This window comes from Oncorhynchus keta, chromosome 37 (genome assembly GCF_023373465.1).
Source record: "Oncorhynchus keta strain PuntledgeMale-10-30-2019 chromosome 37, Oket_V2, whole genome shotgun sequence".
NCBI lineage: Eukaryota > Metazoa > Chordata > Actinopteri > Salmoniformes > Salmonidae > Oncorhynchus > Oncorhynchus keta.
This window is the reverse complement of record NC_068457.1, coordinates 13,001,544-13,026,492: the sequence shown is the minus strand read 5'-3', so window position 1 is coordinate 13,026,492 and position 24,949 is coordinate 13,001,544. Positions and strand designations below refer to the sequence as shown.

The window sequence follows — 24,949 nt, the reverse complement described above, 5'->3', positions numbered from 1 at the left end:
GATTAGATCGGCGAGGCATGGTGTAAATATAGTCTACACAGAAGTAAAATACCAACTTTGTTTCAATATTTTGTTTCTTTAATTTGCAGTTCAGTTCCACATCATTCACTTATGCTCCGCCCCCTCTAGCCCCCCCCCCAAAAAAAGATCGAGAAAGGACGGTTCTTTTATACCTCAATTGAAAGAACCACAACACCACATTACACATCCTATAGTGTGTTGTCGAGCAGCATTCAATTGCAACTTGCCTCTTTCTTTGAAGATGGCGCGAAAGCATGCATTCCGTTTCGACTTTGCATTTCAGATCTAAGCCTGAAGAAATGTCGATGTTCGCCGGAATGAATAGGGTTTGACTAGCTCAGGTAAGGCATTTTATCATCTTTGTATCAGACAGAGCAATCAATGATGCCATGGGTATTTCAAACAGAGGGATTTGATGAGAGGGACGCTTACATAGAGATCACAAAGGGTTTCGACCTGTGCCATGGAAAAGGGGGCATGCAGAATGTCCCTGGCTTCCATCCGAAATATAGCGTGAATTACAAAGTTGCCCACATAACAACATTGGCAAAACGTAATGTGTGCCTATTTCATCTACCACAAAAATATGGGTTCCCATCGAACTGCAAACGCCAGTGATATTATATTGTTGTCTAATTGGAATATGTATCAATATTTTGTAACAGTACACAGTCATAATTCCTGCAGTGAACTGATCCCATAGCACACCTATTGAGTGTTGAGAGGATCAACGCGAGCTGCCATGTGAAGGCTTTTATTTTATTTATTTTGATTTATTTCACCTTTATTTAACCAGGTAGGCTAGTTGACAACAAGTTCTCATTTACAACTGCGACCTGGCCAAGATAAAGCGTAGCAATTCGACACAACAACACAGAGTTACACATGGAATAAACAAAACATACAGTCAATAATACAGTAGAACAAAAGAAAACAAAAAGTCTATATACAGTGAGTGCAAATGAGGTAAGTTAAGGAAATAAATAGGCCATGGTGGCAAAGTATTTACAATATAGCAATTAAACACTGGAATGGTAGATCGGCAGAAGATGAATGTGCAGGTAGAGATACTGGGGTGCAAAGGAGCAAAAATAAATAAATAAACCAGTATGAGGATGAGGTAGGTAGATGAGCTGTTTACAGATAGGCTAAGTACAGGTGCAGTGATCTGTAAACTGCTCTGACAGCTGGTGCTTAAAGCTAGTGAGGGAGATGTGAGTCTCCAGCTTCAGAGATTTTTGCAATTCGTTCCAGTCATGGGCAGCAGAGAACTGGAAGGAAAGACGACCAAAGGAGGAATTGGCTTTGGGGGTGACCAGTGAGATATACCTGCTGGAGCGCGTGCTACGAGTGGGTGCTGCTATGGTGACCAGTGAGTTGAGATAAGGCGGGGCTTTACCTAGCAGAGACTTGTAGATAACCTATAGCCATTGGGTTTGGCGCCGAGTATGAAGCGAGGGCCAACCAACGAGAGCATACAGATCGCAATGGTGGGTAGTGTATGGGGCTTTGGTGACAAAACGGATGGCACTGTGATAGACTGCATCCAGTTTGTTGAGTAGAGTGTTGGAGGCTATTTTGTAGATGACTTCACCGAAGTCGAGGATCGGTAGGATGGTCAGTTTTACGAGGGTATGTTTGGCAGCATGAGTGAAGGATGCTTTGTTGCGATATAGGAAGCCGATTCTAGATTTAATTTTGGATTGGAGATGCTTAATGTGAGTCTGGAAGGAGAGTTTACAGTCTAACCAGACACCCAGGTATTTGTAGTTGTCCATGTATTCTAAGTCAGAGCCGTCCAGAGTAGTGATGCTGGACGGGCGAGCAGGTGCGGGCAGCGATCGATTGAAAAGCATGCATTTAGTTTTACTTGAGTTTAAAAGCAGTTGGAGGCCACGGACGGAGAGTTGTATGGCATTGAAGCTCGTCTGGAGGTTAGTTAACACAGTGTCCAAGGAGGGGCCAGAAGTATACAGAATGGTGTCGTCTGCGTAGAGGTGGATCAGAGAATCACCAGCAGCAAGAGCAACATCATTGGTGTATACTGAAAAGAGACTCGGCCCGAGAATTGAACCCTGTGGCACACCCATAGAGACTGTCAGAGGTCCAGACAACAGGCCCTCCAATTTGACACACTGAACTCTATCAGAGAATTTGTTGGTAAACCAGGCGAGGCAATCATTTGAGAAACCATGGCTGTCGAGTCTGCCAATAAGAATGTTGTGATTGACTGCGTCGAAAGCCTTGGCCAGGTCGATGAATACGGCTGCACAGTAATGTCTCTTATCGATGGCGGTTATGATGTTGTTTAGAACCTTGAGTGTGGCTGAGGTGCACCCATGACCAGCTCTGAAACCAGATTGCATAGCGGAGAAGGTATGGTGGGATTCGAAATGGTCAGTAATCTGTTTGTTAACTTGGCTTTCGAAAGACCTTAGAAAGACAGGGTAGGATAGATATAGGTCTGTAGCAGTTTGGGTCTAGAGTGTCACCGCCTTTGAAGATGGGGATGACCGCGGCAGGTTTCCAATCTTTGGGAATCTCAGACGATACAAAAGAGAGGTTGAATAGGCTAGTAATAGGGGTTGCAACAATTTCGGCAGATCATTTTAGAAAGAGAGGGTCCAGATTGTCTAGCCCGACTGATTTGTAGGGGTCCAGATTTTGCAGCTCTTTCAGAACATCGGCTATCTGAATTTGGGTGAAGGAGAAATGGTGGGGGCTTTGGTGGGTTGCTGTGGAGGGTGCCGGGCAGTTGACCGGGGTAGGGGTAGCCATGTGGAAAGCATGGCCAGCCGTAGAGAAATGCTTATTGAAATTCTCAATTATAGTGGATTTATCAGTGGTGACAATGTTTCCTAGCCTCAGAGCAGTGGGCAGCTGGGAGGAGGTGCTCTTATTCTCCATGGACTTTACAGTGTCCCAGAACTTTTTTGAGTTAGTACTACAGGATGCAAATTTCTGTTTGAAAAAGCTTGGCTTTCGCTTTTCTAACTGCCTGTGTATATTGGTTCCTAACTTCCCTGAAAAGTTGCATATCACGGGGGCTATTCGATGCTAATGCAGAACGCCACAGGATGTTTTTGTGCTGGTCAAGGGCAGACAGGTCTGGCGTGAACCAAGGACTATATCTATTCCTAGTTCAATTTTTTTTGAGAGGGGCATGCTTATTTAAGATAATGAGGAATGCACTTTTAAAGAATAGCCAGGCATCATCTACTGACGGGATGAGGTCAATGTCATTCCAGGATACCCCGGCCAGGTCGATTAGAAAGGCCTGCTCGCAGAAGTGTTTCAGGAAGCGTTTGACAGTGATGAGGGGTGGTCGTTTGGTCTCACACCTATTACGGATGCAGGCAATGAGGCAGTGATCGCTGAGATCTTGATTGAAAACAGCAGAGGTGTATTTGGAGGGCGAATTAGTTAGGATGACATCTATGAGGGTGCCCGTGTTTACTGATTTGGGGTTGTACCTGGTATGTTCATCTATAATTTGTGTGAGATTGAGGGCATCAAGCTTAGTTTGTAGGATGGCCGGGGTGTTAAGCATGTCCCAGTTTTGGTCACCTAGTAGCATGAGCTCAGAAGATAGATGGGGGGCAATCAGTTCACATATAGTATCGAGGGCACAGCTGGGGGCAGAGGGAGGTCTATAGCAAGCGGCAACAGTGAGAGACTTGTTTCTGGAAAGGTGAATTTTTAGAAGTTGTTTGGGTACAGACTTAGAAAGTAATACATTTTAATCAGTATTGTCTCTCAAAAGTCACAACTTGGCTACATCATACAGCACAAAGAATCATACACACATTGGACTATTTTGACTCATCTTTTCATAATTTGACTATATTGTTTTACGTTTCAGACATTATAAACTACTTATTATTTTCCGATTGTCTCAGATCTACGCAAGTGCGTATCGCCATAGTGGCAATTTTGGGATTTGGCGAGAACTTGACATGCAGGTAAAGGACACCTTGTCTCGCAATGTGGTGCCTAAGCAATAAGGCTTAGGCACCACATTGCCAATAAACCACAGCTAAGGGCTTGCATAAGAACAGCCTATCAGCATTCAGCCAATCAGCAGTCAGGGCTCAAACCATCCAGTTTCGATGGTTAAATAAACACCTTAACAGACATGTTGAAAGACAAACTTCCTGCGTTATGCTGAAAGATACAGCATTAATTCATTTCTGGGGCTGTTTGAAAGCTCCATGGTTTGTTCCAGATGGCATTTCCATGTAAAAAGCCCCATGAGCACTAAAATGTGAGGTTCCTAGAAGCACATCAAATGAAAGCAAAGAGTCTGTATTTTGAGAAATTAAGGCATATCTAAAAAAAAAATTTTTTATCTCCGTCCCAAAAAATTGGAATAAGCAAAGGCTTTGATTTCTAGTCAAACAGATGGAAAGGGGGTCTTAGAAAACATCTAGCAGAAAGTATTAGAAATACATCAAAACACAATAACAATAATGTTGAAGTAAAGGCCCCTGCCAACTAATATCAACATTTATAGGAATTATTTTGGAATTATTTGCCTTCTGTAAGTTTAAGAAATATTGCCTAGTGTCTTGTCATTCTGTTACCAAAAACCCACATATCTTTAAGATATTTTATCATTTCTTTCCCTAATGAGGACAGAGGAGAATGAAAGCTCACGAAATGAACAAGTAAAGGTAGACCTACAAATGAGCTGTAGTGTTTTACTGATATCAATTTGGTTTATGATTTATTAAGTGATTCAAACACGTCGTTCTGTTACCAAATCAGTAACTGACAGAATTACAAAAAAACTCTTATTTTTATTTACCTTTATTTAACTAGGCAAGTCAGTTAAGAACAAATTCTTATTTTCAATGACAGCCTAGGAACAGTGGAGGGTTTGGGGGGTTTGAACTTGCAACCTTCCGGTTACTAGTCCAACGCTCTAACCACTAGGCTACCCTGCCGCCCCTAACAGAATGTCGTGAAACTGAATTGGCTGCAATGGGTATTTATAGTAGTCACAAACCACAGTTGGGTCACCTGCTACTGTCCTCCCTGCTACTGGCATATATTCAGCTCATAACTGTTTACGTTCTCCTTCTGTCACGTGGTGGTCAAACCAAGAGTGTGAAAACAGTCTGGCCACCCCTCCCTCTCTCTCTCCGTCTCTCTTCTCTCTCTCTCTCCAGTTAATGTCACCTCTCTCAGCTATTACTGGCACCTCCCTATGAGCCCCCTCTCTTTCCATTTACTGTAACCAGCCCCTTCACCCCACGGAACACTGACCGACAACGGACGTCCATGGATGTTGAAAAGTAGTTGAAAATGTGGTCAGTCCAAATCTAAACCAATCAAGGACCGTACAGTAAAGGAATGTACTGTACAGTAGCCAGGGTTGGGAAGTAACAGATTACAGATGGCTCCAGACTAACATTTTCCCCTGCTGGCACTGGTGACACTAGGATATTCAGTTGGTTGCACCAGTCCATGATTTGGTCTCACCCCAAAAACAATTGCTGCGACACACAATATTATACAGTGCCTTGCGAAAGTATTCGGCCCCCTTGAACTTTGCGACCTTTTGCCACATTTCAGGCTTCAAACATAAAGATGTAAAACTATTTTTTTGTGAAGAATCAACAACAAGTGGGACACAATCATGAAGTGGAACGACATTTATTGAATATTTCAAACTTTTTTAACAAATCAAAAACTGAAAAATTGGGCGTGCAAAATTATTCAGCCCCCTTAAGTTAACACTTTGTAGCGCCACCTTTTGCTGCGATTACAGCTGTAAGTCGCTTGGGGTATGTCTCTATCAGTTTTGCACATCGAGAGACTGAAATGTTTTCCCATTCCTCCTTGCAAAACAGCTCGAGCTCAGTGAGGTTGGATGGAGAGCATTTGTGAACAGCAGTTTTCAGTTCTTTCCACAGATTCTCGATTGGATTCAGGTCTGGACTTTGACTTGGCCATTCTAACACCTGGATATGTTTATTTTTGAACCATTCCATTGTAGATTTTGCTTTATGTTTTGGATCATTGTCTTGTTGGAAGACAAATCTCTGTCCCAGTCTCAGGTCTTTTGCAGACTCCATCAGGTTTTCTTCCAGAATGGTCCTGTATTTGGCTCCATCCATCTTCACATCAATTTTAACCATCTTCCATGTCCCTGCTGAAGAAAAGCAGGCCCAAACCATGATGCTGCCACCACCATGTTTGACAGTGGGGATGGTGTGTTCAGGGTGATGAGCTGTGTTGCTTTTACGCCAAACATAACGTTTTGCATTGTTGCCAAAAAGTTCAATTTTGGTTTCATCTGACCAGAGCACCTTCTTCCACATGTTTGGTGTGTCTCCCAGGTGGCTTGTGGCAAACTTTAAACAACACTTTTTATGGATACCTTTAAATGGCTTTCTTCTTGCCACTCTTCCATAAAGGCCAGATTTGTGCAATATACGACTGATTGTTGTCCTATGGACAGAGTCTCCCACCTCAGCTGTAGATCTCTGCAGTTCATCCAGAGTGATCATGGGCCTCTTGGCTGCATCTCTGATCAGTCTTCTCCTTGTATGAGCTGAAAGTTTAGAGGGACGGCCAGGTCTTGGTAGATTTGCAATGGTCTGATACTCCTTCCATTTCAATATTATCGCTTGCACAGTGTTCCTTGGGATGTTTAAAGCTTGGGAAATCTTTTTGTATCCAAATCCGGCTTTAAACTTCTTCACAACAGTATCTCGGACCTGCCTGGTGTGTTCCTTGTTCTTCATGATGCTCTCTGCGCTTTTAACGGACCTCTGAGACTATCACAGTGCAGGTGCATTTATACGGAGACTTGATTACACACAGGTGTATTGTATTTATCATCATTAGTAATTTAGGTCAACATTGGATCATTCAGAAATCCTCACTGAACTTCTGGAGAGAGTTTGCTGCACTGAAAGTAAAGGGGCTGAATAATTTTGCACGCCCAATTTTTCAGTTTTTGATTTGTTAAAAAAGTTTGAAATATCCAATAAATGTCGTTCCACTTCATGATTGTGTCCCACTTGTTGTTGATTCTTCACAAAAAAATACAGTTTTATATCTTTATGTTTGAAGCCTGAAATGTGGCAAAAGGTTGCAAAGTTCAAGGGGGCCGAATACTTTCGCAAGGCACTGTATATATATATTTTTCTATCAACTTCTAAAGTAATTCAGTGCTTTATTCAGTGTAAGAGAATCCTGGGATGCTATCCAAAAACGTTAGATCGCAATAAATATAATACTCACTGCTTTTAATTTTTTTTTATTTAATTAGGCAAGTCAGTTAAGAACAAATTCTTATTTACAATGACAGATTACCCCGGCCAATGCTGGGACAATTGTGTGCTGCCCTATGGGACTTCCAATCACATCCGGATGTGATACAGCCTGGATTCAAACCAGGGACTGCAGTGACACCTAATGCAGTGGCTTAGACCGCTGCGCCATTCGGGAGCCACGAGTAGGTAGTGCATTGAGTTATATGTTTTTTGTATAACTTGGCAATCAATGTTTTTTGTTTGTCGTACTTTTAAAGTGAAAAATCAGAGTCTTAGCGTCATTCTGTTACCGAGGAATTGCCCCTATATCTGATTTACTATTTAAAAAATAGCTTGAACTCCCTGGCCCCTGCTGTGTGAGTCACTTATGGTTCCAGCTTGCAGGCCCGCTACAGTAGTTGTTATGAGATATAATTTCATTCAGTCACACCAGACTCAGTCACAAGGCTTAGGCTACACTCTCCCTAAAGCCACTAGAGTAGAGAGAGCTGGTGTCTTGCTGCTCTCTTTTAATGCAAAACTGGAAACAAAACTGCTTGGTGAGTTTGTAGGCTAGATTAAACTGGTCCACACAAGAAGAGACATAATGCCTCTGTCACAATTTTGCTTTTGGGATAGGATAACTGACTCGCCTCAAAGAAAGACTAGATGGAAGAGTAATAAGGCATTTTCCTTCATTCACTCCGGGATCATTTCTATTACCACAGTCGACCCCAGACTTTTATTTTGAATCCGTAGGGAGATGTATGAGGCCCTCAGGATGTTTGTGAATTTTAATACATTGCCATTACAACCACATACTGGAGCTGAGTCAGCCAGCCTCTCTGTCTCAGGACGAGGTGGTTTTTGCTCTGGAGCCAATGAGAGTCCTGAGGCTGTCATCCATTTTGGGATAAGATAGCATGAAGACTGGGTCACAGGAGGTAGACCTGATCACCACACATCCCCTAGGAGCCCATATATGTGTGACTCACTTTTCTTTAGTCTCCCATCAAACAAACACAGAACTTTGCTGTGTCCTTCCTGACCACAGATGTTATCGTGTATATTTTCTGTCCATGCATTGTGTGATATCTGCGGAAATCAGGAAGTGGAGAGGATTATGATCAAAGGTACTTTGTAACTAAGTACAATTATTATTATCATGATGCAATGACAAACATGCGTTTGCTGTCTCCACTGTCGTAGTGTTATCGAGGGAGAAACACGGACCGATAAGTGAATCGCAAGCCAACACAAAACACCTCTCCATTTTCCCATTTGCTTGAAAAGAACCGCTTGACGTTTTTCTATTCCAGTCATGTGGGCGTTGAGTCTCTATCTTCTACATGTGACGTGAGATGAGAGGCAGTAGAGTAGATTAGCCTGGGGACATAACGTGACGTCTACTGTAAATTCCCCTCCTGCCATGGTTATTAATTCGGTATGTTCTATACCATTAGTATGTTTTGTTCATTCCATGTGTAACTCTGTGTTGTTGTATGTGTCGAACTGCTATGCTTTGTCTTGGCCAGGTCGCAGTTGCAAATGAGAACTTGTTCTCAACTAGCTTAAATAAAAAAAAATAAAAATGAGAGAGCCTCCCTCAATGGTGGTTTAGCCAGGAGCCAAAGCTACATTTACCTTCCTCCCACATTAATAGCTTTTGTCATTCACCACATCAATAAGGCCTGAGGAGGTTCGGCATATGGCCAATATACCACAGCTAAAGGCTGTTCTTAAGCACGACGCAACGCGGAGTGCCTGGATACAGCCCTTAGCCAAGGTATATTGGCCATATATCACAAACCCCCAAGGTGCCTTATTGTTATTATAAAATGGTTACCAACGAAATTAGAGCAGTAGAAAGAAATGTTTTGTCATACCCGTGTGTATACGGTCTGATATACCATGTCTGTCAGCTAATCAGCACTCAGGGCTCGACACAACCAGTTTATAATTCTGCATATACAGAATGCATTATGCGCCATGACAATGGCCATGCAGGAGTGCTTTCTAAACAGGCCATCACCACATGAGAGAAGAGGATAACAGAATAGATGGAGCTTAGCGAGGCGTGTCATTGAAGATGGAGGAAGGCATTTTGTCAGCAGAAACAGGACAGGGGGGATATCATCTCTCCACGGAGAGACCTCCTCCTACTGCTGGCTCTCTGGAATGACTTCTACAGGCTGTGTGTGTGTGTGTGTGTGTGTGTGTGTGTGTGTGTGTGTGTGTGTGTGTGTGTGTGTGTGTGTGTGTGTGTGTGTGTGTGTGTGTGTGTGTGTGTGTGTGTGTGTGTGTGTGTGTGTGTGTGTGTGTGTGTGTGTGTGTGTGTGTGTGTTTGAGAGAGAGTGTGTGTGTTTCTCACTGTGTGCCTGTGTGAGTGTAGGTTTGCACAAGTGTGTGTTTGCATTACTGGTTGTGTGTGCGTGGGCACTGCCGGAGAGACCAGGGGCCATGTGCCAAACCCCGGCTGTGGCCCATTGTGAGACCAGCTGGTGTGTGAAGAGGGCCAGCGGTCACTTCGGTTCCCAACCAGACTGGAGCTGAAGATGTCTATATCTTCTACTATGAAATATAATACCCGCTATGTCTATGATTGGATATAAGGCAGGAACCAGGCCCTATCTCTATATTTTTCATCTTTCTATCTCCCCCTCTCTCAGATTTTGTTTTATGAATCATCTCAGTCATCTCAGAGGCACAGAGGAAACATCCACAGCTGTTGTTTGGCTTCCCTTGTCTATCTCAGCCATGCTGTTTCTGTTTTCGCCTACACCTTGACATTACCGTCAGGATCTAGATGGATTGTTTTTATGTGGAGAGGATCTGGCTGTATGTGTATCTGTGGGGCGAGGTTCTGGGTGTATGTGTATCTGTGGGGAGAGGTTCTGGGTGTATGTGTGTCTGTGGGGAGAGGTTATGGGTGTATGTGTATCGGTGGGGAGAGGTTCTGGGTGTATGTGTATCTGTGGGGAGAGGTTCTGGGTGTATGTGTATCTGTGGGGCGAGGGTCTAGGTGTATGTGTATCTGTGGGGAGAGGTTCTGGGTGTATGTGTATCTGTGGGGCGAGGGTCTAGGTGTATGTGTATCTGTGGGGAGAGGTTCTGGGTGTATGTGTATCTGTGGGGCGAGGGTCTAGGTGTATGTGTATCTGTGGGGAGAGGTTCTGGGTGTATGTGTATCTGTGGGGAGAGGTTCTGGGTGTATGTGTATCTGTGGGGAGAGGTTCTGGGTGTATGTGTATCTGTGGGGCGAGGGTCTAGGTGTATGTGTATCTGTGGGGAGAGGTTCTGGGTGTATGTGTATCTGTGGGGCGAGGTTCTGGGTGTATGTGTATCTGTGGGGAGAGGTTCTGGGTGTATGTGTGTCTGTGGGGAGAGGTTATGGGTGTATGTGTATCGGTGGGGAGAGGATCTTGGTGTGTTCTTATGTGTTGACTTAGCTAATGTGTGCTTGATGGAGCATTGTGTTATTTTTGTTACAGCACTGTGTTCAGGGTGTGTTGCTACAGCACTGCGTTTAGGTAGGCAAGTGATGCTTGTGCTCTCCCCGTTTCAATTTGTGACTATCTGGTTGGAGAGAAAGCAGAGGACCAATTGTGTTCCTTCTGGGGCAAGATTGTCTCTTTCTAATTGGAGATGGACGTGTGACCTCTGTGTCCTTATTAGGGGGGTTAGTGGTGCAGGGACCAGTTTAGGCCAGCCAGCTTCCCACAATGCTTTGTAGTGGGGGATATATAGTCAGTGCCAGTGGAGATGTCAGTTCATTCATGGTGTTTTTTGCTAAAAAAAAACAAGGTTTGGGAAGCCCAATGTGTTTTTTTTCTTCCATGCCATAATAATTCCACTCAAATCCTGCTTTTGAAATGGAGGGCTATCTTAAGTAACCTAGCTTAAGCAGTATTGAACTGAACAAAGAAAAGAGGCCCACATCTCTCTTCAGAATACTCCCAGTGGGTTACCCAGTGGAATTTCAATTCATTACCTTTATTTCCTCCCTTTCAGTAGTGTTTCCCTTTTCCTTTCTGTGCCCCAGGGCAGATTATTTCAGTTTAACCTTCCGTGTCATTCACACTAGCTCCACTTCATTGGTTCACCGGTGGTGATGGGAAGACCCTTTGAAGATGTACTTTGTGTGGGTAAAGTCCTGAGAGAGAGGCTGGGGCTTGGTGGTTCCCTGCCTGGCCCTGCCCTGCTCAAGCTCTTGCTCTGAGGGGGAATCAGCCCTCTGACTCGTCAAACCCCCATAATTACGACACTAGGTTCTGGCAATACTTAACCTAGTCTACATGTTTGAACTCACATCTACTCTTAACTTTTTCTCCTTCTCTCTCTCTCGCTCTCTCTCTTTCTCCTCTTTTTCTCTTTCTCCTCTCCCTTTCTACTCTCTCTTTCTCTCTCACACTCTGACTCTCTGTGTCTGTCTATCTTTCATAGCTTAATACTTAGCTGTGATGGCTCAGTCTCTACCGCTGCTGTTCGAAAACATCAAGGCTCTCTATTTAGTCTTAAAAGGCTCCAGGGGCCAATTCCACTACAAATTGGAGAACCGTCAACAATTAGCGAGTGCTGTTGTGAGAGCTACGATTAGCATTCTGCATTTGTGTGCCACAGCCTGTGTTTACATTTACCTGCTACTATAATGACTGCCACTGTTCTTGTTCATTTGGTCATCCAATATGTTCCCCCCCATTGGTAAAACTAGTTGACAGGGTGGTAAGAATTGGCTGCAGCTGCAAAAGAACGTGGCACAGTGGTGAATGGAGAAGAACATATACCAATATTTTCTGTGGAAAAAATGTCACACCAATTATGTTTTTGCTCATAAATATCCTTAAACGATGCACGTCACGTTACCTCAGGTTTCACTTCACAAACAGGTCCCACTGTGGATGATGATGATTAAGCATTTTCTACTGTGTGAAAAACACTGTCTGTCTGTGTCTCTCTCTGTCTCTCTCGCTCTCTCTCTCTCTCTCTCTCTCTCTCTCTCTGGTTTGTGTTCACTGTGGTACGTGGGAGAGTTACAGCACAGCTCCCCAACTCCTCCTCTGACCCTGCCCATAGAGAATGTAAACAGACATGACCTAACCCAACCAACTTAGGGCCACAATGCTGTCAAAACTACAGTCAACCTCCACAGGATCAAAGAGTGAATACGAGGATAGATGGAAGGACGGAGTGGATTATTATTCAAATGTTCCCTATTGCTTGGTAAAGCAGGAATCAGCACCTTCTATTTTAAATAGAACGTTCTGACAAGGGCAGGATCCATCCGAGAGAGAGGAAGGCTTTCATGTCTCAAAAGTAAAAGACAATCAAGTTCTGTTCGATCTTCAAAGCGGAGAAAGAAGGGCAGGAAGGAAACATTTTCAACAAGGGAGGTTTTTGTACTGTTTCTTATCTCTCTGTCCACGACCCTGTGGAAATCTAATTAGCATAACACAAAAATCACTATCACAATCTGTCTATTTCAGCTAGAGATATCTGTAGTTTTTGTTGTTGTTGTTGCATGGGCTGCATCTCAATCCACCGCCTCCACAGTGTTTGTCAGATCAGGAGACATCTCTTCTCATGAAAACGTCTGTAGTGTCCGAACACACTACACTACACCCACAAGCCTCACAAAACTCGTCTGTAGGTAGCCCGGTACCAGTTCAAACATTTTTATTTGGAAGTACTTTAGTGCCAAAAAAAAGGGGGCTAAATATGGGTACATTTAAAAAATAATAATGTTTTAAGTAAGATATAGGACAGACACTTCAAAACATTTTTTATTTAGCCTTTCTTTAATGATTTACTTATTTACAATGATGGCCAAACCCAGACGAAGCTGGGCCAATTGTGAGCCACCCTATGGGACTCCCAATCACAGCTGGATGTGTTACAGCCTGGATTTGAACCAGGGCTGTAGTGACACCTCTTGCACTGAGCTGCAGTGCCTTAGACCGCTGCGCCACTCGGGGGCCCTAACTTCCCTTTGATGTTTTTTTTCACTATCTGTTTTGCCATGTATGAATATGTTATTTAATGCATGTCTATGGGCTAATAGCGTTAAGGGCAAATTCAACGTTTCATCAAATACATTTTATTTATATATATTTTTACAGAGATTCTAAATCAGATAGCTAAATGTTCCTTAGTATGACCTTAAATAATTCCATATGTTAGCTTAGTAGAAATCTGGGTCCTTAGACCTTATGGGTTAAGTTATTATAGTGCTTACACTTATGGATACATTGTATTCTATGAATTGGTGTGGTACTACTGAAGTTGATCATCCACTTTATTGTATGCAAATGTGCTATTCTAATAAAGTTTGACCTCTTTAGGCCTCATCCTGAGCACTGCCAGGTCGGCTTCTAGGGGTCGCTGACGGGACCGGACCCCAGCTGCACCCACCATGACTCCCAGGTCCTCCACCATGACCCCAACCATGAAGCAGTGGAGGCAGCTGGTTCTGGTGGTGATGCTGGCCTGGCTCCTCATCTTCCTGGCCCTGCTCTCCCACTTCCTGGACCCCCGGGATGTGGATCTCCGCTCGCCCTCCTCGCTCACCCACACCGAGACCCGCCGTCTGGCCTCCATCCAGGGTAGTCCATCGGGCATCAGGGCTTCTCCTCTTGAGGTGACATCCTCATCTTCACCCGCCAACCAGGATCCCAGCCACAGCCAACAGGGAAAAAAGGAGGCCCTGGAGCTGAGCCAGAATGGTGACTTGGTGGTCTGGAAAAAGGTGAGCGACCAGGAGGAGAGGGTGTATCAGGAAAGGGAAGAGAAGATAAGGAGGGAGAGACTGAGAAGGAGGAGGAGGAAAGGGAGCATGTCCAGGGCTGAGCAGCGGGGCAGAGACGGCTACTATTTATCCCAGTCCAAGGTAGTGGTCCAGCAGCTGCGAAGGGGCATTGCCTCAGCGGGAATGCTCGCTCCACACCTGCAGAAGTCCATGAGGGACTACCTGAATCTCAACAGGCATCACGTGGCCTACAGGGGGCGGCGCAGGGGTAGGCAGAGCGGGAGGGAGGTACTCTGTGAACTGAAGGAGCAGGCCAGGTTGAGGACACTGGATGGGACAGAGCAACCCTTCTCTGGGCTGGCCTGGGACAGGCTAGTGCCCCCACGACCTCTGGAGCAGCTTTGGGGCCAAGGGTCAAAGTTCAAGTCGTGTGCGGTGGTCACCTCGGCCGGGGCTATCCTCAACTCTTCCCTAGGGAGAGAAATTGGTGAGTGCTGTAGGACAGGTGCTACACATTTTTCCAAACATCGGCAGTATTTATAACGTAACTGTTAGCTCCATGTAAATAAAGACACTGCTGCCAAGTTATGGTACAAATCCAGACGAAAGTAAATCTCAAACTAAGTTTATTACACCCAGCAGGATGTTGCAACTGCATAACACAACATACAAGTCACACAATCACATATTTCTACCTTCCAACTGGGCAAAGTCATTTCCTGATATGTCTAAGATAAACAGATTCTCTGTTGCTGGGCAGGAACTAAGTCTGTTCTTTGTGGTGTCGTGCCCCGACCTGAACACAGAACTTCCGTGTGTGTGTGTGTGTGTGTGTGTGTGTGTGTGTGAGAGAGTGATAAGGCTTCAGTTGGAGTGTTGTTGGGTCGGGACCCTTTGCCCCCCCCCTCTCTCCTGACTCTAGCTCCATTGAGACTAACCTAGCTTATCAGGAACTGAGGCTCCCTTTAACTACTTCCTTAAAAAATATTTATGACAAAGGAAGAACATGTCTGGACAGACAGACACTTTCTGTACTTCAAATCAAACTTTATTTGTCACATGCGCCGAAGAAAACAAGTGTAGACTTTACCGTGAAATGCTTATTACTTCACTGCGATATTACACACACGCTTTAAAATCCTAAGTAATAACAAGTTAGTACTACTAATCAGACTGATTCTACAGGTATACAAGTTATTACAACTAATTGGCTGGTTGTCAGACTAGTCTTCATCACTGCATAAGTGTATTGCTTTGGTAGGTTTGATTTACCCTTAGAATTGAACTGGCCTCTACCCTTACAGTGCAGAAGAGCTCTGATGCTGGGAAGTTCCTCACGCCTATAGAAATCGCTCCGGCATTCAGCGCGCGTGAATGGGAACGCTGACTTACTCTACGGGATCTTTAGACCAGTCTACTTTGCATTCATTCAGTAGCCTTTCGTGTTGATACCATCAGATTGGCTTGTCACTCCTCATGGATTTGTTCATTTGATGTGATGAGTAGCCTGCGTGTCCTTGAAATGAGGAGGAAGAGCCATGACAGTAATGCAGGCACCTTTTTATAAATGAGACTTCAGCCGGTAAGATAAGACCTCCAAAGAAAAGGGTTTGCTGCTCTCTAGTGTTGGAGTTAAGTTAGTGATTCATAAGCGTCATGATAAGCATAATATTATGGTTTACCTGGACGAGATATACACTGAAAGAAAATATAAACGAAACATGCACAATTTCAAAGGTTTTACTGAGTTACAGTTCATATAAGGAAGTCGGTCAATTGAAATTAATTCATGAGGCCCTAATCTATGGATTTCACATGACTTGGAATACAGATATTCATCTGTTGATCAGAGATGCCTGGGAAAAAAAAGAATGTAGGGGTGTGGATCAGAAAACCAGTTAGTATCTGGTGTGATTACCATTTGCCTCATGCAGCACAACACACCTCCTTCTCATAGAGTTGATCAGGCTGTTGATTGTGGCCTGTGGGATGTTGTCCCACACCTCTTCAATGGCTGTGCTGGATATTGGCTGGAACACGCTGTCGTACAAGTTGGTCCAGAGCATCCCAAACATGCTCATTGGGGGACCTGTCTGGTGAGTATGCAGGCCATGGAAGAACTGGGACATTTTCAGCTTCCAGGAATTGTGTACAGATCCTTTCGACATGGGACCATGCATTGTCATGCTGAAACATGAGGGTATGGAGGCGGATGAATGTATGGGCCTCAGGATCTCATCGCGGTATTTCTGTGCATTCAAAATTGCCATAGATAAAATGCAATTGTGTTCGTTGTCCATACCATAACCCCACCTCTACCATGGGGTACTCTGTTAATAATAATATATGCCATTTAGCAGACGCTTTTATCCAAAGCGACTTACAGTCATGTGTGCATACATTCTACGTATGGGTGGTCCTGGGAATCGAACCCACTACCCTGGCGTTACAAGCGCCATGCTCTACCAACTGAGCTACAGAAGGACCTGTTCACAACGTTGACAGCAAACCGCTCGCCCACACGACGCCAAACTCGCTGTCTGCCATCTGCCCGGTACAGTTGCCAAGAGAGTGCATAGCCGTCATCAAAGCAAAGGATGGCTACTTTTAAGAATCTGAAATATAAAATATATTTAGATTTGTTTAACACTATTTTGGTTACTACATGTTTCCATATGTGTTATTTTATAGTTTTGATGTCTTCACTATTATTCTACAATGTATAAAATAGTACAAATAAAGAACCCCTGGAATGAGTAGGTGTGTGTAAACTATTGACTGGTGCTGTGTTTTATATATAAATATAAAATAAAACAAATTAGGGGACAGACTATTGAATGAGACAAACGTTTTTGAGGAGATAATTATAAAAATACAATTTCATTTCTTTTCATTTTAATAAGACATGAAAATGCAATGAAATGAAGGTTATTTGTTTATGTAAAAATCTAAATGTGAAATTCTTGGGGGAGTCCCGAGAAATTCTGGCTGAAAAAATGTGGTCCACACTGAAAAGCTTTAAATACCACTGCACTCACGCGAGACATTCACTAACAACATTACTTATGCTTGTAGATAAACCATGCCGTTTTCATGGTGCTGTTTCATGGGTGATGCATACAGCTTATCTCCATACCCTGTACTCAGATTCCCATGAGGCTGTGCTTCGCTTCAACGCTGCTCCTACAGAGGGCTATGAGAATGATGTGGGCAACAAGACCACCATCCGCATCATCAACTCTCAGGTAGGTCGCAAGCTTCTCCTGTGACTTTTCTTTAGTACTCAGGACCACCTATTGATTTACAGTGGAATCACTGACACGCTACCTTGTGAAAATGATTTGAGTTGATCTAGAGCCGAGTGAAACCGCTAGTCAGATCACTAAGACAGTCTATCCTAGCACTACCACGCTTATCTAGTCAATCATTGATGATACACCTATCATTTGGGAGAGGGCAAATTGGCGTATGGGATCTGTACATGTGGACATGTGAGATGTACTCATATTGCTTGCCTCATTACATTTAGCCTGGGGTGCTGGAGAGCAGTACAGCAATCAGTAATTTGTCTCCCTGCAGATACTCGCCCGGCCCAGGCATCGCTTCACCACCAGCTCTTTGTATAAGGGTATGACACTGGTGGCCTGGGATCCTGCACCGTACTCCGTGGACCTGCCCAGGGTAGGTCTCTCTGCTCTTTCTCTCTCACTGTCAGTCACGCGCTGTAGTGTGCGTGTGTGTGTCATTAATGACTTCTTAATCATCTCCTGGTTCATCTTAGGGAAAGTCTGGTGCAGAGTGAGTAAGCAAACATCGCCGTTGTGGCCTTAAGCAAAGCACTTAACACCCTACAATTGTTCCAGGAGCACTGTAGCCGACCCACTGCTTACAGCCCCTCTGGTGGTGTGTCTTGTGAGAGAGACGATAAGCACTCATTTCCATTCTAAATGGACAATAAAATGCCTCATATTTTATAAAAGTCATCTTAAGGTTTTTACTGAATAATTCAGAAAGTGTCTGTGTGTTTAGATTCAGGTTTCTGGTATGTAGCTCAGACAGGCCCCTTCCTGAGATCCTGTTAGCGGTACCGGTCATGCTAACATTCTAGCAGAGTCTTTTCTCCAGTGCAACTAACAGTCAGTTAACCAACCAACGGGACCTTATAGAGACAGGTGTGTGCCTTAACAAATCATGTCAAATCAATTGAATTTACCTCAGGCGGACTCCAATCACGTTGTAGAAACATCATAAGTCTCATAGCAAAGGGTCTGAATACTTATATAAATAAGGTATTTCTGTTTTTAAAGTTGAATACATTTGCTAGAATTTCTAAAAAACTGTTTTCACCTTGTTATTGTGTGTAGATTGCCGAGGAAAATTATTTATTTAATCCATTTTAGAATAAGGCTATAACGTAACAAAATGTGAAAAAAGTTGTTTTTTCCGAAGGCACGCTATATGGAGAACAATGTAATCATGTGTTTTACATGACCTCTGCTGTCTGCCACACACATTGGCATGGCATTCGTTAAAATACAGATTGGACACACACACACACACACACACACACACACATGCATAAGGCCAATGATTAAGGGCTGCATGTTAATCAAGGTATTCTAATGGCATCCACTTTGAAAATGAAAGCCATTGTTTGTATTTGTGTGCTTTTGTTTGTGTGCGCACATGCATGCGTGTGTGTTTGTGCGCTCGCAGTAGAGCATGTGTGTGTTTGTATAGCCTACTGTACTACATGCACCCAATTTGTACGGATGGTTGAACACATTCATTTGGACTTTTACCAAGAAATTTGCTCCAGGCCCAGAATACATTTGAAACAAATGGCTGTTCTTTATCTGATGCTTAAAAGGCATAATTTACTCAATTTTGCCTCATGTTATCTCGACTGTTTGAAGAACCAGAGAGTTAACACGTTATCTGTCACCTAGCAGCTTAATGTTACTGGGTGTCAGGACAAAGGCTGAAGTTTTCACTCTGCGGTCAAAGCATCCCCACATTTATTGAGCAGATTACCTCTGTCAAATTCTGGCACCATATTCCCTATTTAGTGCCCTTGTACTGTAGGGAATGCAAAATGAAATGACCTTCCAGAATAGAAAGTTAATTTAAGCATATCTGCTGAAGTCATTCATCAATACCTCCATTACACCTGCTATGGGTGCGGGGGAACGAGTATTTGGTGTAACAAACCTTGACTTTAAAAGGTTGGTCTCTCGTCATATTTTCAAGGGAAATATCCTGACTTTGTCCCCTGAATCATGGATTTAACTGACTCTTGTGTAAGCAGTGGTGTATGACAAGACCATGAATTTGTACAACATTTTAGCTTGGGGCGTTGGGATTCCTGTGGGGAGTCTGCATCACAATATTGGCACAATAGCTGTAGCATTTTAACATGCATTCTTTCCCGTAGTCAAAAAAAGCACTGTACTAATACTCATTTTTAGGTGCTCTTGAAATACATTAGCAGGTAGACTGCTCCGTAGCAGGCTGCTGTGCTACCGGAGTAGTTTGATTTTGAACAAAGACACCGTGTCAACACTGCGGCGGCAGCAGTGAGTCTGACACTCGGCAGACGCTGTCATGATTGTGGTGACCCGGAGTAGCAGCGTTCTATTTCAGACAGCGTTAATAAAGATGCTTGGTGCTGACTGAAGTGTCTTCTCCTCTTCTCTTCAGTGGTACAGGAACCCAGACTATGACCTGTTCACCCCGTATGAAGAGCGCCGGCGGCTCCACCCCACACAACCGTTCTACATCCTCCACCCCAAGTTCATCTGGCAGCTGTGGGACGTGATCCAGGGGAACACCCAGGAGAACATCCAGCCTAACCCCCCGTCCTCTGGGTTCATAGGTGGGAAAGCGCCTCTGATCATCCACCCGGGCAATCCACCCATCCATTTATCGGTTTGACCGCTGTGCCTGAAATGGTACCCTGTTCCCTATGTCGGGAACACGCTTCAGCCAACGTGCATCGAATTCATAAAACATTATTAACTATTGAGGTGCAGCACATACTGCAGGCCTAGTTCAGAACACATATGGTGGTATCCTTGGTTCAAGGAGACGAGCAGGCTTTAAGTAAATGGCAGCCAGACGGATGCATGTTTTTTTTTTTTTTTTGCTTTAGTGAGTGAGATCTGCGATATCTAAATGGTAAAAATATAACAAAGAGCTTAATTGTTATTCCGTGTGTGTTCAACCTCAACATCTATTTACAAGGTTACACAGTCAAGAGGGCATAGGTGCTCAATAACAATTGGCATTCCAGGAAGTCAATCATTGATTTTCTAAAAAAATACTAATTTTCAATGTAGCCTGGTGGGTAGGAGCGTTGGGCCAGTAACCAAAAGGTTGCTGGATCAAATCCCAGAGCTGACAAGGTACAAATCTGTCATTCTGCCCTTGAGCAAGGCAGTTACTCCACTGTTCCCCGGGCGCCGATGACGTAGATGTCAATGTAAAGCAGCCCCCCGCACCTCTCAGATTCAGAGGGGTTGGGTTAAATGTGAAAGACACATTTCAGTTGAAGGCATTCAGTTGTACTGACCAGGAATCCCCCTTTCCCATATTGGGTCCCGTGTTGGTGTTTTTGAAGGGCAGAGCGGTGAGACATGAGAAATGATGTGAATATTAGGGGTAAGATTATGGCAAGGCAAAAAAAATCTATACCATTCTAAACCTGCGTAAATATTACCTCTCACACATGGACCAAAAGCACGGAGGAGAGTCCAGAAAGAACAACATTCATTCCTGTGTTGTTTTTTCCCCCTCTTGTTTTGTTCTCTTACGACATAGACCCCGTGGCAATTCCTGGAATCCCAGCAGGAGGGCTTGAGGGGGCTGTGTCGTCCTGAGCACGTTACTGCGCTACCACCACACACACACACACACACAGATAGAGAACACACACTCACTGCCAGCAGCAGGACTCAGTGAGGCGAGACCATGACTCACAGAAGGATTTTATTTGGGTTGCAGTCCATTTTATTTAACTGTTTTTGGGTTACAGTTTATTAGGCAGTGAGAGGCAGTGCTGTTCAGTTTGTCATCTTGATAAAGACAAGCAAGTGCCGTATGATGGCTACAGCCAGCCACTATGTGGCAGACCAATGGGGTGCCAGGCTGTTTGACTGCCTGCTGGGAGCTTTAGACTTGTAGATTGAGGAACATGTCAACATGCAAAGCCAGATACTGCATGACTCAACACTACAGACACAGAAAGATGGTAACTTTAACAGGTTGTGGCTTTCGTGGTTGGTTGGATCCACATTGTCATAATTGTAAACAACATTTCATTCAACTGACAATGGAATATGGCCATGATCTCTTTTGCCCAATGGGATGATGGCTTCAAGAGTGCAAGACAAGTGTTGCAAACATGAACACTTTCTGTTACACTTCTCCAACTGTTTCTGGTTTATTACCCTCCCCACCCTGCAGTGAAATGGAAAATCCCTTCACATTGTTGCCATACGTTTAATACCAGTTTCGGTTGTAATTACTAGCCAGTTTTACACAGATCACCCAGGTGCATCATTTATATTAAAAAAATCTTACGCACATATGATAGTTGGAATCCACAGCTATATAGTGATTTAATATATAGTGATATATATTGATTTAGCAACTTAGTGTGATGTAGAAATGATCATGATTGTGTGTGATTTACACCCTTCGACATGTGTATAAACACTGTGATTGTTCTTCCTATTTGTTTCAAGAACTGGTGGTATGCTGAAATGTAGAATAAAAACTGAGCAAATAAATGAGGCCCGAGGTGATTTGATGTCACAGATGAGGTACAAAGCATTCAGCTTCACCGGCATCATTCACATAGGCTTCATAGCTGCTTTAGAACAAATGAATAGATGGACTGTCTGTTATTGCACGTCATTGGAAATGGCCACGGTTATGACAGCACACTGTAACAGTTATGACAAAATACTTTTTTTGTACTGTAACAGCAACGACAACACTAAAGCCACTGCAGTCTTAATACAACTCTGGTGTCTATCGACGTAACACATGTAACAATATGATAACGGAAGTTGAGGAAAAATACACGCTTTGTTTTTAAGTAAACAACACCACACTGTTGCGTTTTCTCACGGCAAGACTTGACAGGAATTTATATCTACACCTTTACTGAGTGACAAAGTAACAGTTGACCATCTAGCTGGGTTGGGGCGGTTGACACACCTTCTATAACATGGATCATCAACTAGATTCAGCTGCGGGCCGATGCGCGGATGGTCGGGGGGCCAGAACATAATTACTGCCAATTGACAGCAAGAAGCCCAAACAGATATAACGTTTACTAAAGCATAATCATTTCAAAACAGATTTCAAAACTTAAAATCAATTGCCGTTGATTTCATGTTCTTACAGTCTCGTATCCAACGACAAAAATACCACACAAAAAATATATATATCATTATTTATATTTGCCGTGAACTTGGGGGGCCAAATAGATCCACCCGCAGGCCGCCAGCTGGGGTCCCCTGTTCTATAAGATACAGTGTAGTTTGTAGGGTGATGATGTGGAATAGATCACTTTGTTCGTAGAAGATATTGATAGTTCTGTCTGGGTTAGATCACTGACTGTGTGTTTAGAATAGTTCTCTGGTGACACAACGTCATGATGGATCATTTACGGATCATTAATGGATCATTTATGGGTAGACTGTTGTTGAGGCGTTCTCATGATGACAAATCACTATGGGGAGTTTTTGGGCGACACCACATGACAAATGCATGACAAATGCCAACACCTTATCCTCTAGAGTTCTCGGTGGTGACACTATCATATAACACAGTGGATCACTGGATAGCGTTTGTCACGTGGGGGAAAAGGGAGGTGGGTTGAGAGGGGCTTCGGGGGGTACGCGGCTGTCCACAGGAGGTGATCTCTTGGTTGGGGTCTGGGCTGGTCTGTTCGGAGACGGGGGTGGTGACTTCACGGTTGTTAGTGCTGCACTCCACCGTGTGGTTGTGGTTATGGTGGTTGGCGCCGGTGGAGAGCTGGGGCGTGACGGCTACGTTGTTACTGTGGCCCCGGCGGTTGAGCTGGATGACGGTGGTCTTGGAGGGCATGGAGGAGACGCCGTTCTCAGAACTGGGTCGCTTGCAGTGGAACAGGATCAGGAAACACCTGTAGAACTGCAAGGAAGGGAAAGAGAGAGTGTGTGTGTGTGTGAGAGAGAGGGTGTGTGTGAGATGGGGGGGTTGTATGATAGGGGGAGTGTGCGTTGCAAAATAAAGTTACCCGTTATTCAATCGTTGCACCCATAGTGCTTGCGTGTGCTAACGAGCATCTGCGTTGGCAGGCGCTAAAATAGAAGTTGCTTATATTTGTAACGCCGAACGCGATGCAAGTCCTGCCTCTCCCATCTCCTCATTGGCTTTTAGAAGCATATACCCACGTGCCATCTCCTCATTGGTATTACCCACGTGGGTGATTGAAAGATGAACTGAGATCGGTTGGTCGGCTGTGGTAATACACCTTATTATGAAGGTTAGTTATTATGAAAGTTAGATGCCAATTGCCATATAAAGTCCAAAGAAGAAAAAGCCTGGAAGAAGGAGAGATGACTAGAAACGATTCGGTTGACTGTTTTATGTGTGGATTAATTGGTGGAGTATAGGACCTTGTGCATTTCAGGTAAAATAACAACTCAATGTTTATATCCCAGGACAAATTAGCTAGCAACAACAAGCAAGCTAGCTAAATTGCCATAAATGTTTAATGCTTTTCGACCTGTCCCCAAATTAATATATTGGGTTCAGAATTGGTTCAGAGTTTGTTTTGATACTTCAACCTGCGTTAGATTGCAGTATGAGCTGTAATGAATTCATCTTTGCCCTTTTTGTTTTGATTACAGGCATTGTCCTGATGATGTCGCTGTGCGAGGAGGTCCATGTCTATGAGTACATCCCTTCTCTGCGTCAGACAGACCTGTGCCACTACCACGAGCACCACTACGACCCAGCCTGTACCCTTGGGGCGTACCACCCCTTGCTCTTTGAGAAGCTACTGGTTCAGAGGATGAACAGCGCCTCCCAGCACGACCTCAAAACCAAGGGCAAGGTCACGCTGTCGGGGTTCAGCGCGGTCAACTGTGGGCCATGACCCCTGACCTTTGACGACCTATGGCCATCAAGAGACAGAGTGCCGATACTAATCAAGCGACTGAAGAGGCTAAGTTGAGTCAGCACTGTCGTCCGTGGGCCATGATCTGGCTTTAGACCTTTGACCTGGACTGCTGTCTAGAAAATCAGGATGAAAGTGAAGAGGAGGAGAGTGTTGCCACTACTAATCAATCTTAGGCTGTAGAGGCTAAGCGAGCGTGCTCGAGAACTGCCTTTGCCACAATGGAAAGTGTCAATTGTTGAAAGGAGGGGGGTTTAGGGAATGTGGATATCATGTTGTTGTATTGTGTAATGAAGCAGTCCTTCAGGGATGTATTCCTACTGGAGAGATGGGTCATCTTTTTTAAGGTATTGTTCTTGTGACACAATGTTGTACATGAGAGAGGTCTGGGTATGAATGTGGAAAAGTGATCTATAGATTCAAATATTGAACATCGGTCAAAGGCATGTTTTTCTGATTCAACGAATGAGGTGCATTGTCATGTTTAGAAACATTGAAATAGAGAATTGAAAACATGCAGTGTAAAGGGTTTACTTGTGAGGGTAGGTTTGGATTTAAGCATTTCAAAAAGCATTTTGTGTTCCTTTTGGTAAAAAAAAAATATTGCAGACCTCATTTGAGAAATTCAGGGATAGTAGTGTATGTAGGTCTATGAGGGAAAACAACCACTTTTCACTTTTTGTTGTTGTTGCATGAACCAGTCAACCTAACCACTGATCTGTGCTTATGTGAGTTAGGAACTGAAAC

The 24,949-nt window shown here is 43.9% G+C and overlaps 2 protein-coding genes across 4 annotated transcripts in view; one reads left to right on the top strand and one right to left on the bottom strand.

Moving 5' to 3' along the window:
- Positions 1-158: 158 nt before the first annotated feature.
- Positions 159-24,449, top strand: LOC118399626 (beta-galactoside alpha-2,6-sialyltransferase 2-like). 3 transcript variants are annotated; one of them, XM_035795875.2, is made up of 6 exons: positions 159-362; positions 13,625-14,515; positions 17,176-17,273; positions 17,608-17,709; positions 19,729-19,903; positions 23,934-24,449. In XM_035795875.2, the coding sequence occupies exons 2-6, from the start codon at positions 13,696-13,698 to the stop codon at positions 24,179-24,181; spliced, it is 1,443 nt and encodes a 480-aa protein (XP_035651768.1). In that variant the 5' UTR covers positions 159-362; positions 13,625-13,695; the 3' UTR covers positions 24,182-24,449. The 3 variants fall into 3 exon arrangements, with proteins under 3 accessions (XP_035651768.1, XP_035651770.1, XP_052355189.1); XM_035795877.2 differs by lacking the exon at positions 159-362 and adding an exon at positions 12,388-12,676; XM_052499229.1 differs by lacking the exon at positions 159-362 and having other exon boundaries at positions 12,388-14,515.
- Positions 19,910-24,949, bottom strand: part of LOC118399628 (pinopsin-like) — a 22,733-nt gene continuing 17,693 nt past the window's right edge. Inside the window, exon 4 of the mRNA XM_035795878.2 lies at positions 19,910-23,211. Coding sequence (XP_035651771.1) covers positions 22,873-23,211 — 339 coding nt within the window. The 3' untranslated portion in view covers positions 19,910-22,872. The remainder of the gene's footprint in view (positions 23,212-24,949) is intronic.

Coding starts and splice junctions, on each gene's coding strand:
- LOC118399626 (XM_035795875.2), top strand. CDS start 13,696: ATGACTCCCAGGTCCTCCACCATGACCCCAACCATGAAGCAGTGGAGG. Junction 17,274..17,607: donor TCCGCATCATCAACTCTCAG/GTAGGTCGCAAG, acceptor GTCTCCCTGCAG/ATACTCGCCCGGCCCAGGCA. Junction 19,904..23,933: donor CCCGTCCTCTGGGTTCATAG/GTGGGAAAGCGC, acceptor TTTTGATTACAG/GCATTGTCCTGATGATGTCG.